The sequence below is a fragment of the Ranitomeya variabilis genome, chromosome 4 (assembly GCF_051348905.1).
Source record: "Ranitomeya variabilis isolate aRanVar5 chromosome 4, aRanVar5.hap1, whole genome shotgun sequence".
Taxonomy (NCBI): domain Eukaryota; kingdom Metazoa; phylum Chordata; class Amphibia; order Anura; family Dendrobatidae; genus Ranitomeya; species Ranitomeya variabilis.
Window position 1 is genome coordinate 336,832,332 of NC_135235.1, and position 18,676 is coordinate 336,851,007.

General features: G+C 46.0%; 1 protein-coding gene across 1 annotated transcript in view; it reads right to left on the reverse strand.

Annotated features, from left to right (window-relative positions):
- Positions 1-450: 450 nt before the first annotated feature.
- Positions 451-18,676, reverse strand: part of FOXR1 (forkhead box R1) — a 46,451-nt gene continuing 28,225 nt past the window's right edge. Inside the window, exons 2-6 of the mRNA XM_077250596.1 lie at positions 6,449-6,538; positions 5,009-5,184; positions 4,506-4,705; positions 1,105-1,337; positions 451-676 (exon numbers count right to left, since the gene is read on the reverse strand). Coding sequence (XP_077106711.1) covers positions 648-676; positions 1,105-1,337; positions 4,506-4,705; positions 5,009-5,184; positions 6,449-6,538 — 728 coding nt within the window. The 3' untranslated portion in view covers positions 451-647. The remainder of the gene's footprint in view (positions 677-1,104; positions 1,338-4,505; positions 4,706-5,008; positions 5,185-6,448; positions 6,539-18,676) is intronic.

The window sequence follows — 18,676 nt, forward strand, 5'->3', positions numbered from 1 at the left end:
GTTTTCATCGCCTCCGCTGAATGATTTACAGCTATTAGCCAGCTTGATTACATGTGGGGATTCCCTAGCAACCAGGCAACCCCCACATGTACTCAGCCTGGCTAGTAGCTGTAAATCATTCAGCTGCAGCGATGAAAACTAAATCTCCGAACACTAACAAATACTCGGAGATCACCCGAGCATGCTCGGGAAAACCTGAGCAACGAGTATACTCGCTCACCACTAGTGACTTCTATTACAGGACTGCACTGGTATCAGTCAGCTCTTTAGGACAAGTCATTCATAAATGTTAGTGAAGGCTGACAGCATGGCGATGGGGTGGATTTTCTACACCTGTGGAACTGGAACTGCATAAAAAAAACTGAAGTCATAGATTTACAGAAGTGTTCCAATTATTTGGACCATATAATGCAGCTTTGTTATTCTAATAATAAAAAGACCAGATACAGATTGGAGCGAAATAACTATTTTAATGTGAAGAAAAATCTGATAAAGTGCAACATAACTGAGAAAATCCCTTGAATTCAGGAATACTTTAAATTATTATTATTAGTTTTTTTAATTGCGGTAATCCCAGTATAGATTAAGCTCTGTGGAGAATCCAGACAAGATCATATAGTCTGGAAGAGATGAAGACTGTAGGCACGTCATATCCCAAACATCAATTCCATCAGTGCTACAAAATTAAACAAAAATCATTAAAAATTGCTTACTAGGCTCAAAGCATTAATCAGGTTCATTTGCAGGACATTTTACCATTTCTTATTACATTAAATATTAAAATACAATTAAAATATTAAAACCATTTTTTTTCTAAAGAAAGTTTAGGTCTTATGTCCAAAACCTGCTAAAACTACCAATGCTTTGTATTGAAAGCAGAATCTTTATCCCCCAAGAACTGCATTTTTGTTTATTGGGATATGTTTAAATTTTTTTTGCAAATATTTGTTGCAAAAAAATTCTGAAATTTATCCAAATCAAATTTTGAGTTACAAACAAATCTGCAACAAATTTCCTAAATATGAACATAATTGGAAGTATTAAAACGCATTGCCCTGTGACATTAGCGCTTGTAGAAGCAGGTAGAATGGACCTTACAATTACCTGGTTTGTTCATGCTTCTACGTAACACAAGCAGCAGCTCCTCGGACAGGGCACACATATCACTTCTGAACTTCATCCTCCCTTGTCGTGTTAGTTTCCACAGACAGGAACGCCGGTGTCCATCCGCACAGACCCACCCAGCGCTCTTCTCAAAACTGCTGCTGAAGCATAGGTTGTGTCGAACAGTGTTCTTCCAGGCATCTGGAGCAACCCGGAAAAAAGGGAAATGCTCTCTAAGGGGGGGGGGGGGGGGGGAGAGTTATGTAGGTAAACTATTACACAATATACGATTGGAAAAAAAAAAGGAGCCAATCAGTTATTAGTTTGTCAGTTGCTTTAACATTGACTAAATTTAATCAATTCATCAAGACCATCATATTAGTCATTTTTATCCAACCATCACTGTAAATGTTAGGTATGGAAATTGGTTGTTCATTTTTAATTGGCGTCTCAGCGACTGGCAGCCCACTGTATTTATTTTTTTTTAAATCACATTTTTTATTAAAGCATATGACACACCATTAACACAGTCTGATACAATTTTCAGACAAGTACATTGGATACATGACCTGATAATACATTTTCATTATACTAAACAACACCCTTACCCCCTAACCAACCCCCCCTCTCCCCCCAATCCCTTGCCCGTTATCCAAAAACCATCTGACAACATCACCTCTTGAGAAAAGATATCAAGCTTTACAGAAACACACCTGTACATGTAGAAGTCCCCCCATAATCAACTAAACAACCCCCATTCTACTTTGCAGTAGCTCAGCAGACGCCATGACTGGGTAATCCATCCATCCGGCCCACACATTTTCAAATTTTGTATTCTGACCTCTTATTCCTTTCCATAAGGACAATAAAATTTATCTTGTTGATAAATTCCTTTTTCCCTGGTGGTTTTTCATCCAACCAATGCATCGCAATAAGCTTTCTCGCAGCAGACAACAATCTTGCGATAGTCAGCCTTCCACACTCATCCGTAGCAATATCATCCAAAAAACCCAGAAGGCAAGTCAGCTGGTTACGCACCACATTTACTCCTGTCACCTCTTGAATCAAGTTAAGCACCTTCACCCAAAAGAGTTGGAGGCGAGCGCACGACCACATCATGTGTATCAAATCTGCATCCTCCTCACAGCACCTTGGGCATTTCGAGTCACCTCTCAGTCCTGCCTTCCTCATCCATGCCGGGGTCCTGTACACCCTATACACCAGATATAACTGTGACACCCTCTTAGGCTACTTTCACACTTGCGTCTTCTGGCGGACGTCACAATGCATCGTTTTGTGAAAAAAACGCATCCTGCAAAATCTCCCGCAGGATGCGTTTTTTCCGATAGACTTGTATTGGCGACGCATCGCGACGGATTGTCACGCGTCGCGTACGTCGTGCACTGGATGCGTCGGAATTTGGCGGCCCGTCGTCTGGAAAAAACGTTGATTGTAAGGCCTCTTTCACACTTTTGTCTTTGTAGTCCCGTCGAGATACGTCGTTTTTTGAGAAAACAGGTTCCTGCAAAAAAATTTTCAGGATCCTGCATTTTCTCATAGACTTGTATTAGCGACGTATCGCGACGGCCACACGTTTCGTCCGTCGTGCACTGGAGCCTGCGGAATTTGACGGCCCGTCTTTTCCAAAAAACGTTCCATGAAACGTTTTTTGTCTGCAGTGGAAAAACTTTCCCCGACGCCTCCTGCGGCTTACGTCGTTCCACAGAATGGGAGCCTATGGACACTGGATCCTGCGCACACTATGAAATGCAGGAATCCAGTGACGGATGCAGTTTTTACTTCTGAGCATGCCTGGAAGCATATTCCAACCCGGGGAAATCTCTCTCTCGAAATTTCTACATTGAAATTCAGGCAACAACATGTGTAACGCATCCGTCAAAACACTGGATGCGTTACACACGTTTTTCACTATTTGCACGACGTCCGTAGATACGTCACAACAATGCATTACGATGCCCGCCAGCAGACGGAAGTATGAAACAGGCCTTAGCCTCACTCAAGGACGCCCTGGGGATATATTGAAGAATGAACTCCGACTAAGGTCCCACGTCCGCCACCCATTTCTCCTTAATCCTTAACGGATGCTTCAATAAAAAGGTATCCAGGGGGTACATAAAGGTAATGAACCCCCTCGTACTCCTCCAAGGCGCAATAAAGATTCAGCAAGCTACCGGGCTGCAGAATCACGCGCGACCCTTCATTTTGACAGTTTAGGCCGTGTCAACTGCAGGTACTGAAAGAACATCTTCTGGGATAAAGGAAACTCAGTCCTAAGTGTCTCGAATGTTTTAATAACATCTCCATCAAGTAACTAAGACACTAACCAAATGCCAATGCGCCTCCACTGAACCCCCGCAATCTCATGAGCTCTGCCAACCTAGGATCAAACCAAATTGGCGTATAGCTTGTAAATTCCGTTACTCCCCTCCATTGCTTAATTTTCTGCCAGACTTTCCCCAGCATATCTATTGTTGGGAATTTTTGGGGGTTAATTCTGAATCTGCCTGCTTCGAGACTGGCTAACAATGGGCCCTTCCCCACCGCGTGTTCAATGATTATCCCCGCTGAAGAGCTTTGTTCCGGTTCTCCCCAACCGACCATATGTTGACATTGGGATGCTATATAGTAGATCCATGGATTAGGGACAGCCAGACCAGCCTCATCCTTACCCCTTCACATCACACCGGAAGGTGCATAAAGGCGTACCCCTGTGTCCGCTATTCATGACCGAGGCAGAACAGCTGTTATCTGTCCGCTAGAGGTGGTCGGGGTGACGGCACTACATCATTTCTGTATCCCTTGTTCACTTCTATGTTACAGAATCATCGCAGGCGGCTTATCGGTTATTTCTGTAATCCTGACCACCTCTGGCCTCCGCTAATAAACAGGTCACTTTATAAAAAGTAACTGCAGCAATGAGGAATATCAGACACGAACACCACGGCCATCACTCGCTGGATCACACGGATACATGGTTATTTCACAGTTGATCAGCTGCCTCAGGGTTATGCTCCTCCATGAGGGAGATTTGTAGTTGGCCTCTATGCCAATTGTCTGGAAATGGCTGACATTGTATGATTTATTAAACATAACTTACTATTAATATTAGACATTTCCATATGACTGCTGTTCCATAGGCTCCAATATATTGTGCCAACAAGTGGTTCACATCTTTGATACATTTATTCTATTTTATCACTTTGCTTATTCACAATACGTTTCTCAGGTTTAAGAAAAGCCTTTAGCTGCAGACCCCTCAGAATAGATAAAAACAAACATAAAAGCATCACTGGGTGGATGGAATAGGGTAAGTCTCCCCCAAAGTTTCTCTTCTACTGACTCATACCAGGGCAGGTGTATATGGTTTCCAGAGTCACTACCTGACGAAGCTGTAGATTTGCTGCACATTCAGGCTGCCGTCCCCACTGTTCTTCAGAGCCAGTGAGATCAAGTTGCAGTAGTTGATGGGAGGACGCGGCCAAGCTTCATATGGAGGTTTTGGTACTTGACCCTTCCTGTACTTGAGTCTTTGTATGCGAGCGGAAGGAGAGCTGGACATAAAGGTGTTGGCTTCTGTACACTGAGAAAAGAGAAATTCATGAGATCAGTTACATGGAAACCACCAATTTTTTTTTAGGCTTTTTTTTTTTTTTTATTACATGGTGACCGTGTTAGAGATTTCTTTACAAGGATTAAACAATACTATAAAAAAATCCTAAACACTTTATAAATAATTCTTGTTTATTTTAAAGAATGATATTATCACAGTAGCTTACAGTATATATCTCAAACCCTGCCAGGGCCCTGGCTTTATCTAGCTGATGTTGGGCCATGATAAGAGCACTTTACATATAAAGAAAGGTGGCAGTACAGGATATGTTACCAGTTCACTGCTGGATGTTAACGCTTCATCATCAGCATCTTCTACGGCTGAACAGTGGACACGAGAACGGGCCTTGTAGGAAGCGGGAGGATCAGGACGGGGTGAAGACAGCTCCGGGCATGGCATCACCACATTAGGGTCTACAATAAGCCATAGTGTGGGATGAAAACTGCTTTCTAGAGGGGAAAAAAAAGTAAAAGCATATTATTATTTAAGATGCAAAATATTAAAATACAGCAGATGCTTTTTAAATCGCTAACCATGCTTTTTTCTCCCCCTTCGGTCAGCTCTGGGTTCTGGTTGCATCATTTGTCCAGTTTACATATTGTACTTTTGCATTACACATGGGTAAATCACTGAAGATCACACTAAAGGCAAAGTACACACTGGCCCAATTCATCAAGGCATGGTCACCAGTATTTTAGCATAAAGCTCCTTGAAATTTTGCAATTTTTTGGTGTAACTGGGTCCAATCATGTTCCAACTTTTGTCCTTTTTTCTGACAGTTCCAACCAGCTTCTTCAACTTTTAGAAAAATAGGTAAAACTTGTGCAAGAAGGGGCACGGTGAAGCCTGGCTGACAAATTCATCAAAAATATGCCGTAAATTATGCCTGAAAATGTACACGAGCCCCCAGCAGTCGTAGGAGGCGCCAAAGATTAACGCAGTCTTCATGTATACTGGTGTACAGAACGCCGGCCTTAACTATTCAGAGCCATTGTGTCTGTGCATTTAACCAAAAGAAAGCCAGGAAAAGCCCTAGCAGATAGGGTCGTGTGGCCATAGGCAGATACAGTGTGTTCTCAATCTGAGCTTCCTACAGTGTGACTACACAAACACATGTGGTATAGGTTTCCTTATGGGTCCCAGTCGCTGTTGGATGGTATCCTTGCAGGCTGAAGCATATACGCCCCACACTGCCACAATATGCACTTCGTAAACAATATTTTCAAAATTAAAAATGGTAAACACTGTATCACTGTATGCTCTCCTCAGGGGGTTGTGCAGTGACCAGGCACAATACTGGGGGCCCGTGTATGTATAGGGCCGAGTGCACAAGGAACCAGCTGCAGCCGCCGCTCAGGAGCATTGGTGATGTCTGGGCATCCATGCAAATAAGCCCAGAGAAAAATACTGGCATGACATTACAGGTATAAAATCAATGTACCGGTAATTTGTATCAATACCACACAGGCATCTTCATTAGTCAACTCATGAGGAGGACATCGGTCTGGTGTGGACACGCATTACATGGAGTCTGTACCTCTAATTTTATGCATTTTTCATAAAAAAAATATATATATTATATTTACATACATACATATACACACGCACATACATACTTTCATTAACCGTTTAATAATAAAATGCCCAATAAATCTGCATCCCACTGAAGCCACTAAACCCATTACACTGTATGACATACTATGTCCTGCTTACTCTCTGGAGACGGGTCCTCACATCTGCGTGGCGACACCTCGGTGCCCTGTTGTCTTTTTATAGAGTAGCGGTCCACCTTCTCCTCAACACCTGATCAAGAATTAGAAAGAAAATGGCTGTAATATTTGGCTTTTATTTATACTTTTTCTTTCGGATCCACTCATGGCATTGTCCTAATAAGGAACTTGTCCGGTCCCCAGATCGATAACCTCAGCTATTATAGAGTATACAGGACAACTCCTTTATAGGGTGTTTTATGAGGATTAGTAACGCTGCCATTATTGGGGAAAATAAATAATTATGCCTACGATAATAGGTCAAGGAAAAAAAAAAAAAAAAAAAGTAGCATGCAGAACACGTGGATCACCAAACTCAAATAGGCTTTATTGGAAAGATCAAAATTCATTTAGTGTTGCCAAAGCAAGGAAAATAGATGTGACATGGGAGGGGATTGGGGATTACGGGAATGGGGTGTTGGGAGCACAATTTGGGAAATAATAGTCTATTTGGGGGTTTTAAGTCCCTCTCAGCTTATGACATATGGTGATGTATTGAGCGGCGATCCACACTGTTGATTCCTCTTCCCCCAGTAGGATGCAGAGTTTCCGCTCCTCGTCCATGGATAGGAAGACTGGATTGCACCATATAAGTGCAGCGCCCCAGAGTCCTGGTCGTTGCAGTACTGTGGCTCCGCCACTATGGGGAGCCATGGTGCGTCCGATGGCACTGAAGGAGTTCATCTGATCAGGTATCACAGACACCAATACATTTCACAGCTGGGCCTCCGGGGGGAGCTAAGGGTGCTATTCATTAGGCCACTCCCCACCATAGTGGGTAAACCGGGGGTCAGGCAGGAAGTTAGATCAGAAAGCTGACTGGATTGGACGAAGCAACACCTAGTGGCAGAGGGTGTTGTGGAGGAAGAGACAGTAGGGTCTCTGTCAGGGGTGGGATCCTGACAGAGGCTTGGCATTGGAAAGAACGTAACGGGTCCGCGCCAGCTCCGGGAAGCGGCGGGACCCAAGAAAGGACTAGAAGCGAGATAGATTGTGCTGAGTGAGAAACGAGATCAAGCGATAGGAGAATTCCAGTAGGGGTCGTGCTGTAAGACCGAAGCAACACCCTACTGAGGCGCACTACCGGTGGCCGGAACGCCGAGGGAGTATTATAACATTCAGCTTCAAGCAATACTCTAAACAGCGGCAGGACAGTCAGTTTAAGGCGGGCTGTCTAACACATATCACCTATGAAGTCTTGGGAGGCAATTGCGGGAGAGGGGTGTCTCTAGGGTCCCGGAAGAACTCCAGGCCTACCCGACAAACGGGTGCCGTTCTAACCGTATCATCAGGGAGGGACGGACGATTAGAAGAACATCATTTAATCGAGTTGTGAGGGAACTTAAGAAACAGACACAACAGTTGTGGGGTACTTTCCGTAAGCACAGCAGGGGAGGACTACAACACATAGCGCTAAGAAGGAAGGCACCGATTTCCACCTGTGAAGAGGACTCTGGAGGTGCCATTGGACCGGCCGGACTTGCGCAGCCTGGTGAACCGTATTCTGGACTGAGGACTCAGAGATCTCCAGTAAAGAGACTGCAACCTGGTGTCCTCGTTATTTACCGCGACCTGCACCCCACAACTGCACCGTTACAACACTACTTATTTCACCGGACGTCCCCCACTGACGGACAGGGCCACGGACCGGGTCTAGCCACCGTGACAACCTTAAGACTGAGACCTAGAGGCCCGGCTCCGGGTGCCCCTCGGCCCTGCGGCGGTGTGGGGGCGCTCCAACTTGGCGTCACGAACAGGATCTACTTAAGCCTGAGGAATCAGGTCATGTGTGCCTAGGAGCTGTGATTTACTGTGCTTGGACTGTATTATGTTGCAAAGACTGTGTCCCGACATTCCCCGCCAAAATCGCCGCCATTATAACACTATGTGGCGCGCAGGGAGCATGGGGCGTGTCCTCGTGGGCGTAGCTTGGAAGAGTGGCGCAAAAATGGAACCCGCCCCTCACCGTTATTACTATGTCCAGAGAATATGCCCATCAAGGAGAAGGGCCCGCCTCCTAGTGTGGGATGGTGGAGGAGAGAAAGGCCGCCCTCCGGATGGGGAGGGGCAAGAACTGCTGGAGACCACGAGGAAGAATCCGATTGGCAGCATGGAGCGCGGAAGCCACCCCGGAGAGGGAGAGGAGGCCTGTGCCAGGTTCTACCAATGGGAGCCGGCGGAGTCCTTACCAGGCTGCATCACCAATCAGGAAATCCTCGGGGCGGAAGTGGAGGAGCTGTGCCGGCAGTTCCGGAGTCTGTGCCAGCGAGCAACCATCCCTGGCGAGGAGCCGCATCAGGCAACGCTCTCACTATCGACTACAGAGGAGACCGACACCGGAGATGCGGCGGGAGAAGGTAGCGGCGCCGACCCGAACGCAGCGATTGAGGAACCCCTATTGGTGGATATAGACTCGCCCCCACCACGACCACCCGGACGGGTGTGTAGCCGCATTGAATGCGAGAGGCCCTGGGAAACTCTGCAGACGGCCGATCGCCCCCTACAGCCCATTAAACAACCCACGCAGCTCCAAGGAGAATGGGTAACCTTCAAATGGACCCGCGCGGCCACTACCAATCTGATGGGGTTCCCAGGGGATGCCCAGGAGGAGGGGGAGAGTGTCGAGGTCATCCGCCAGAGGGAATACCGCCAACGGCTGCGGCAGCAAGAAGAGGAGTGGGCCCGCAAGAAGGAGCTCCGACGTCAGGCTGAGCGGGAGAAAGACCTTCAGAAGAAAGCCCAAGTCAGACAGGCTACTGAGGAGAATTGGGGTCCGCAGCGATATGGCGTGGTCAACACCTTCCGGATGCAGGGAGGTTGGGGCTTCGTTAAGGAGCCCGGTCTCGCCTTGGAAGTGTTTGTAAACCGGCGGGATGTAGAGGCGCATCTCATTGAAGGACACCCAGGCCGGGACCTCTATCCAGGAGACCGAGTGAAGTATACCCGCCACTGGGGGGATAAAGGATGGTATGCCTTGCATGTACGTAAATACAAGCCGGAAGTGACACTACCACCCCCTGATGATTCCCCAAGACCTGCGGCCATTCCCCCGATCGCCCTGTGTGCCAAGTGTCTGCGGACCATCACTCCGAGGAGAACCGTGAGTACCCAGACCCCTATCCAGGGTGCAGATGCCCTTTATGTGGTGGCGGGAGGAGTGCAGTACTCACGGAGATCGCCTCCAGACTTAGAAGAATAAACCTCGATACCCTGAAGTTGTAAATAGTTACTGTTCCACTACTTTGTTGCTATACCCGTAAAGGGCTAACTCTTAAAGGGATCCCTTTGTTTACCCGGGATCCCTATTGTTTTTGGTTATTTTTCTATTTTTTCTATGTTATTCAAAAACTGCTGAAATCATGAACAGTGCATGATCAGAACTTCGTTGTACATAGTTTGCACCTTATTAAAGGCGCTCCCTACTGGTTTTACTTAAACAAAAGACTCTTTGCGAAGATACCGCACTGGAACCTTTGATGAGTAAGGACTGGTAGCTTGAGAAGATGTGCTACCTCACAGAGACTTGGTCCTCTCTTAAAGGGGATGTTCATTTGATGCACGTAAATGGTGATATTGCTTTAAGATCGGTAGCAATAATGTCAATGGAAGAAAATGATGATAATGTTTACATGAGAAAAGTTATATGTGTTTAACTGCTTAAATGGAAAGAAGATAGTTGATAATGTTGATAAGAAAAGGGGGGGATAGAAGGTAAACCCTGCGTTCCTCATTGAAAGTTAGTAATGTGTTACTAAGGACAGAAAGTGAACCCGTAAGGGTTAGTGGGTGAGTCCTTATAGGAGCCAAGTAGAGCCGGCTCAGTGTTCCCAAACTGAAAGAAAAGTTATGTTCTATACTATGTATAGTAGTAGAAAAGGCAGTAGGCCCTGGCTGAACGGGGCGGTCCTGTAACTGAAAGGAGAGGCAGTAGGTCTGGTACCGATGGGACAGGCGGTCCTGCAGATTCAAAGAAGGAGAATGAAAAGTTAAAATACCTTATAATGTGATTATAGGAAGGTCTTTAGTGGATTAAGAGTGTATGTCCTTAAAGGCAAAGTTAAATTATTGTTCAATAATGTTTGCACTTAGTAGAATACCCGGTTGGGTAAGAAAAGCTAATTATAGCATGTTGCTATGATATTTTTGCCATGTTTGTAACGTTCAAGTGTCCTCACCTCCCATAAAGGGAAGCCTGTTCAAATATGCTTGTTGTTATTACACTCAACAAAAATTGTATGTCTTTTTGCTAACTTGTATTGTTGTTTTCTTCCCAGTCCCGGAGTACTGTGTTTAACCAGGGGGGAGTGCAGCGCCCCAGAGTCCTGGTCGTTGCAGTACTGTGGCTCCGCCACTATGGGGAGCCATGGTGCGTCCGATGGCACTGAAGGAGTTCATCTGATCAGGTATCACAGACACCAATACATTTCACAGCTGGGCCTCCGGGGGGAGCTAAGGGTGCTATTCATTAGGCCACTCCCCACCATAGTGGGTAAACCGGGGGTCAGGCAGGAAGTTAGATCAGAAAGCTGACTGGATTGGACGAAGCAACACCTAGTGGCAGAGGGTGTTGTGGAGGAAGAGACAGTAGGGTCTCTGTCAGGGGTGGGATCCTGACAGAGGCTTGGCATTGGAAAGAACGTAACGGGTCCGCGCCAGCTCCGGGAAGCGGCGGGACCCAAGAAAGGACTAGAAGCGAGATAGATTGTGCTGAGTGAGAAACGAGATCAAGCGATAGGAGAATTCCAGTAGGGGTCGTGCTGTAAGACCGAAGCAACACCCTACTGAGGCGCACTACCGGTGGCCGGAACGCCGAGGGAGTATTATAACATTCAGCTTCAAGCAATACTCTAAACAGCGGCAGGACAGTCAGTTTAAGGCGGGCTGTCTAACACATATCACCTATGAAGTCTTGGGAGGCAATTGCGGGAGAGGGGCGTCTCTAGGGTCCCGGAAGAACTCCAGGCCTACCCGACAAACGGGTGCCGTTCTAACCGTATCATCAGGGAGGGACGGACGATTAGAAGAACATCATTTAATCGAGTTGTGAGGGAACTTAAGAAACAGACACAACAGTTGTGGGGTACTTTCCGTAAGCACAGCAGGGGAGGACTACAACACATAGCGCTAAGAAGGAAGGCACCGATTTCCACCTGTGAAGAGGACTCTGGAGGTGCCATTGGACCGGCCGGACTTGCGCAGCCTGGTGAACCGTATTCTGGACTGAGGACTCAGAGATCTCCAGTAAAGAGGTAAAGAGACTGCAACCTGGTGTCCTCGTTATTTACCGCGACCTGCACCCCACAACTGCACCGTTACAACACTACTTATTTCACCGGACGTCCCCCACTGACGGACAGGGCCACGGACCGGGTCTAGCCACCGTGACAACCTTAAGACTGAGACCTAGAGGCCCGGCTCCGGGTGCCCCTCGGCCCTGCGGCGGTGTGGGGGCGCTCCATAAGCAATACCAGAATCTTTATTAAAGTTACAACACTGCAAAGTTAAAAACATTTAAAACGACATGTAACAACAAATCAGCCCACGGTAAGGCTATGCCCCTGTCATACCACCATATTCACAGCAGCAATTCAAAAACACAGTGAGTACTGTGATGCAGTGACCCCTGTTACGGGTAGGGGGCACTGCATGGTCTTCCCAGAATACACATGGAGGCGTATTGAGGCCATAAGAATGCATGGCAATTGCAGGCATAACTGTGGTGATGAGTCAAAGTCCGGCATTATTGTGAATGGCCGGTATGTGTGTCGCAGAGGAAGATACTCTGCACTGTCAGCCTGAAGTAAGGATGTTCTGGGACCTGTAGTCCCACAAGTAACTGTGTTGTGTTTCTATAATTGTAGAGGGAGGCTGGCAGGGCTAGTTATGAGATCTGGGCTGAGAGTGGTTACAAGTATATAATGTGACCAGGGTGGGGGTCACATGTCTCTGAGTATGGACCTGAATGGTCTGTACTCAGTCCTGGGGAGCCTATGTGTTGGGAGTGCCATCTCCCTTAATAGCATATGGTGGGGCTTTGGACCTGGTGGACTGGGGTGTTGAACGAACGTCCTGAATAGCACCCGGACAAGCCACACGCCTGTACATTGGACAGTCCCAGGTGGGGACGGACACTCTGAACAGTGCACAGAGAAACCGTCTGTTGGAAGCTCCTGTGAGTGGAGACTTCCTGGAAGCACCTGGAGAGACCGTGGTCCTGGACTGTCTGTGAAAGCTTGTGTGTTGGGAGGTCCTGGGAGTAGGACTGTATCTCTGAAGAGCACATGAAGTGAGGCCAAGGACCTGCAGAGGCGGTGTTGGCTGCTGTGTGGGGAAGCTACCGTCCTTCGCTGGGTCTGGAACCGACTGGTGTATGTCTGTCAGGCAAGTAGGTGATCCCTGTAAGGCAGCTTTCCCAGCAAGAGAGGACTGACAAGGAGTCAGCATGTGGAGCACGAGCTCCCGTAAGGTACCTCAATAGACTGTTGGTGCTTATGATGTACTATGAACTGTGTCAGGAGAGGACTAGCGTGTTTAGTTGCCGCAGACTAGTGATGTCAAACTAATGATGTGAAGCCTTATGTAAAGACTGTTTGCCTTTGGTTCACGTTTCTATGGTTTATGATACCTGAATAAAACAAATACTGTATTGTGTTAAAAACCTGCCCATGTGCCTGAATATCGCAGTCAAGCGAGTGTCCCCCAACAAATGCGGTGAGCGCTATCTCACAGTACATAATGTCACACTGTTTAAAGTGGTTATAATAGACTAGATGGTGGCCCGATTCTAACGTATCGGGTATTCTAGAATATGTAGGTACTATATAGCACAGGCTACGTACTATATTGCACAGTGATGTAGTATATAACACAACCGACGTAGTATATAACAGAGCTACGTAGTATATAACAGAGCTACGTAGTATATAACACAGCGTACGTAGTATATAGCAGAGCTACGTAGTATATAACAGCCACGTAGTATATAACAGCCACGTAGGGTATTGCACAGGTATATAGTATATTGGTCAGCTACGTAGTATATAGCAGAGCCACGTAGTATATGACAGCCACGTAGTATATTGTAGAGCCACGTAGTATATTGCACAGGCACGTAGTATATTGCACAGCCACATAGTATATTGTAGAGCCACGTAGTATATTGTAGAGCCACGTAGTATATTGCACAGGCGCGTAGTATATTGCACAGCCACGTAGTATATTGCACAGCCACGTAGTATATTGCACAGCCACGTAGTATATTGCACAGCCACGTAGTATATTGCACAGCCACGTAGTATATTGCACAGCCACGTAGTATATAACAGAGCCACGTAGTATATTGCACAGCCACGTAGTATATTGGACAGTCACGTTGTATATTGCCCAGCTACATAGTATATAGCACAGAGATGTAGTATATAACAGAGCCCATGCAGTATGTAACACAGCCCATGTAGTATTTAGCAATGTGGGCACTATATGCGTGGTTAAAAAAGACTTAAAATAAAAAATAAACATATACTCACCTTTCGAAGGCCCCTTGAAGTCCTGGCGCATGTGTGCGGTGCATGCGGCAGCTTCCGGTCCCAGAGTTGGTATTAGCGCAGGACCTGTGATGACGTCACGGTCACATGACCGTGACGTCATGGCAGGTCCTTCTAGCATAGCATCCTTCGCACCGGAACCTGCCGCTTGCACTGCCGAGGACAGCGTGCGACGTTGGAAGGTGAGAACCTTTTTTTTTATTATTATTATTTGTAGCATTAGATCTTTTTACTACTGATGCTGCATAGGCAGCATCAATAGTAAAAAGTTGGTCACACAGGGTTAATAGCTGCGTTAACGGAGTGCGTTACACCGCGGTCCGTTAACTCTGGCCTTAACCCTGTGTGAGCGCTCAGTGCTGACTGCAGGGCAGTAAAGCAGCGGCCATTTCGCTGCCAGACTATGGCCGTCGCCGATTGGTCGTGGCAATAGTCATGGGCATTTTGCCACGACCAATCAGCGACTTGGATTTCCATGACAGACAGAGGCCGCGACCAATGAATATCCGTGACAGACAGACAGAAAGACGGAAGTGACCCTTAGACAATTACAGTATATAGTAGATAGCCATGCCGGTATGCACAATACAGATGTCTTACTAAGATCGGCATATACCCATAAAGTGCTATGGTGCAGACCAGAGAAATAGTAAACAATCCCACTGGAGCAACATTTACACAAGCCACTAAATGGTTGAATAGAGCTGGCTCCAAATGAAGTACAGTGTGAAAAAAAATATTCCCAAAATCAGAGGGATACAAGGATAGAAATAGCAATGTCCAGAAATGGATCCCAAGTCAGCATACTACCTGAGAACAGGCCAAGTCAGACCCACAAAGGAAGGATCCTATAGGCAATGAAAGCTAAGCTGCAAGTAAGGCCGGCGTCACACTGGCGAGTTTTACGGACGTAAGAGCGCAGAAACTACGTCCGTAAAACTCGCATTACATACGGCACAATTATTCTCAATGGGGCTGCTCCTATTAGCCGTACATTACGGTTCAGTATTATACGGCTTTCTACGGCCGTACAAAATCGCAGCATGCTGCGTTTGTCAGCGTATTGCGCAAAAAAAATCGCTAATGAAAGTCTATGGGGGCGAGAAAAATACGGATTCCACACGGACCTGCAGTGTGACTTGCGAGAAATACGCAGCGCTGTTAGTGAAAAGTCGGTAATTCAATTGCCGGCTTTTCATTTCTCCTGCACAAACCCGACAGGATATGAGACATGGTTTACATACAGTAAACCATCTCATATCCCCTTTTTTTTTGCATATTCCACACTACTAATGATAGTAGTGTGTATGTGCAAAATTTCAGCGCTGTAGCTGCTGAAATAAAGGGTTAAATGGCGGAAAAAATTGGCGTGGGCTCCCGCGCAATTTTCTCCGCCAGAGTGGTAAAGCCAGTGACTGAGGGCAGATATTAATAGCCAGGAGAGGGTCGATGGTTATTGGCCCCCCCGTGGCTAAAAACATCTGCCCCCAGCCACCCCAGAAAAGGCACATCTGGAAGATGCGCCTATTCTGGCACTTGGCCACTCTCTTCCCACTCCCTGTAGCGGTGGGATATGGGGTAATGAAGGGTTAATGCCACCTTGCTATTGGAAGGTGACATTAAGCCAGATTAATAATGGAGAGGCGTCAATTATGACACCTATCCATTATTAATCCAATTGTTGGAAAGGGTTAAAAAACACACACACACACACACACACACACACATGATTTAAAAGTATTTTAATGAAATAAACACAGCGGTTGTTGTAATAATTTATTGCTCTCTCATTCCATTTTCAGACCCTCGCTTGGCAAAACAATTAACACACAAGATACATACCCTCTCTGATGAACTGTCACGTCCCACGAAGTAATCCATCTGAAGGGGTTAACTAATATTACAGGCAGAGCTGCGATAAACCACTCGCTCGTGCCTGTAATCCCCCGGGTGCTGAAAGGAAAGCAGTGATCTATACTTACATTCAGTCGCGGTGATGCGCCCCTGCTGGATGTTCTCATGAACTGCAGCCTGGGAACTTTTTCCCACGCTCCAGGTCATATGAGGACATCCACCAGGGGGCGCATCACCGCGACTGAAGGTAACTATAGGTCATTGACCTACATTTCATTCAGTCGCGGTGATGCGCCCCCTGGTGGATGTCCTCATATGACCTGGAGCGTGGGAAAAAGTTCCCAGGCTGCAGTTCATGAGAACATCCAGCAGGGGCGCATCACCGCGACTGAATGTAAGTACAGATCACTGCTTTCCTTTCAGCACCCGGGGATTACAGGCACGAGCGAGTGGTTTATCGCAGCTCTGCCTGTAATATTAGTTAACCCCTTCAGATGGATTACTTCGTGGGACGTGACAGTTCATCAGAGAGGGTATGTATCTTGTGTGTTTATTGTTTTGCCAAGCGAGGGTCTGAAAATGGAATGAGAGCAATAAATTATTACAACAACCGCTGTGTTTATTTCATTAAAATACTTTTAAATCATGTGTGTGTGTGTTTTTTAACCCTTTCCAACAATTGGATTAATAATGGATAGGTGTCATAATTGACGCCTCTCCATTATTAATCTGGCTTAATGTCACCTTCCAATAGCAAGGTGGCATTAACCCTTCATTACCCCATATCCCACCGCTACAGGGAGTGGGAAGAGAGTGGCCAAGTGCCAGAATAGGCGCATCTTCCAGATGTGCCTTTTCTGGGGTGGCTGGGGGCAGATGTTTTTAGCCACGGGGGGGCCAATAACCATCGACCCTCTCCTGGCTATTAATATCTGCCCTCAGTCACTGGCTTTACCATTCTGGCGGAGAAAATTGCGCGGGAGCCCACGCCAACTTTTTCCGCCATTTAACCCTTTATTTCAGCAGCTACAGCGCTGAAATTTTGCACATACACACTACTAACATTAGTAGTGTGGAATATGCAAAAAAAAGGGGGATATGAGATGGTTTACTGTATGTAAACCATGTCTCATATCCTGTCGGGTTTGTGCAGGAGAAATGAAAAGCCGGCAATTGAATTAGCGGCTGTTCAAAGATATCGCGCTGAATGAAATCTAAATACAGAATATATATATATGTTTCTCAATGACATATATATATATATATATATATATATACTGTATATATGTTTTCCCTAACATTTGAGCACATAAATCCATTAGATGTCGGTTTTGCAAGCCTGCGCGAAAATCTCGCAGTACGGATGCCATACGGATTACATACGGAGGATGCCATGCGCAAAATACGCTGACACACCCTGCCTACGGATCACTATTTTGGGAACATTTCTCTGTATTACGGCCGTAGTACGGACGTATAATACGTGGCGTATTGTCTTACGCCGAGTGTGACGCCGGCCTAAGAGTTGCAGAGGAGACAAGGCACAGGATGTTCCCAACGACTGTCGCCAGGTAAACTGGCTTCTTCAGGGGCAATAACTGCAGTGCAATAACCTGCATCTTAAATACCTGTAGTAATGAAGTGGCCAGAGATCAGCTGTGGGCAAATGATTGCATCATACAGTGTCGGCGTACGCTGGAAGTAGCATATCCCAACTGCAATATCCATGGCCGCGACGATAATAGGATGACACTCGCCCATTCATGTATATGGGTCTGTGGAAAACATTGCACTGCACTCAGCTGACATCCAAGTGCGGTCTGATATTTACTGGCAAAATACATGTGGAAAAATGTTTTTGGGAACACACTATAATCAAATTCTGATGACACTGAATAGCATAATACAACCCTTGGGAAAAAAAAAAAAATGTATTGGAGGATGTTCATTCAGTTGTTTAATTTTGTAGAAAAAAAAAGCAGATCACAGACATGACACAAAACTAAAGTCATTTCAAATGGCAACTTTCTGGCTTTAAGAAACACTAAACGAAATCAAGAATAAAAAAAATGTGGTAGTCAGTAATGGTTACTTTTTTATAACCAAGCATAGGGGAAAAATGATGGAATCCCTCAATTCTGAGGAAAAAAATTATGGAATCATGAAAAACAAACAAAACACTCCAAAACATCACTAGTATTTTGTTGCACCCCCTCTGGTTTTATAACAGCTTGCAGTCTCTGAGGCATGGACTTGAAGAGTCCTGTGTGACACTCCTTATCAATCTGGCTCCAACTTTCTCTGATTGCTGTTGCCAGATCAGCTTTGCAGGTTGGACCCTTGTCATGGACCATTTTCTTCAACTTCCACCAAAGATTTTCAATTGGATTGAGATCCGGACTATTTGCAGGCCATGACATTGACCTTATGTGTCTTTTTTCAAGGAATGTTTTCACAGTTTTTGCAGGATGCATTATCATCTTGAATAATGATTTCATCATCCCCAAACATCCTTTCAATTGATGGGATAAGAAAAGTGTCCAAAATATCAACATAAACTTGTGCATTTATTGAAGATGTAATTACGCCGTCTCCCCAGTGCCTTTACCTGACCTGCAGTCCCATATCATCAATGACTGTGGAAATTTGCATGTTCTCTTCAGGCAGTCATCTTTATAACTCTCATTGGAACGGTGCAGCGCCCCAGAGTCCTGGCCGTTGCAGTACTGATGCTCCGCCGCTAAGGGGGGCTATGGTACGTTTGATGGCACTGA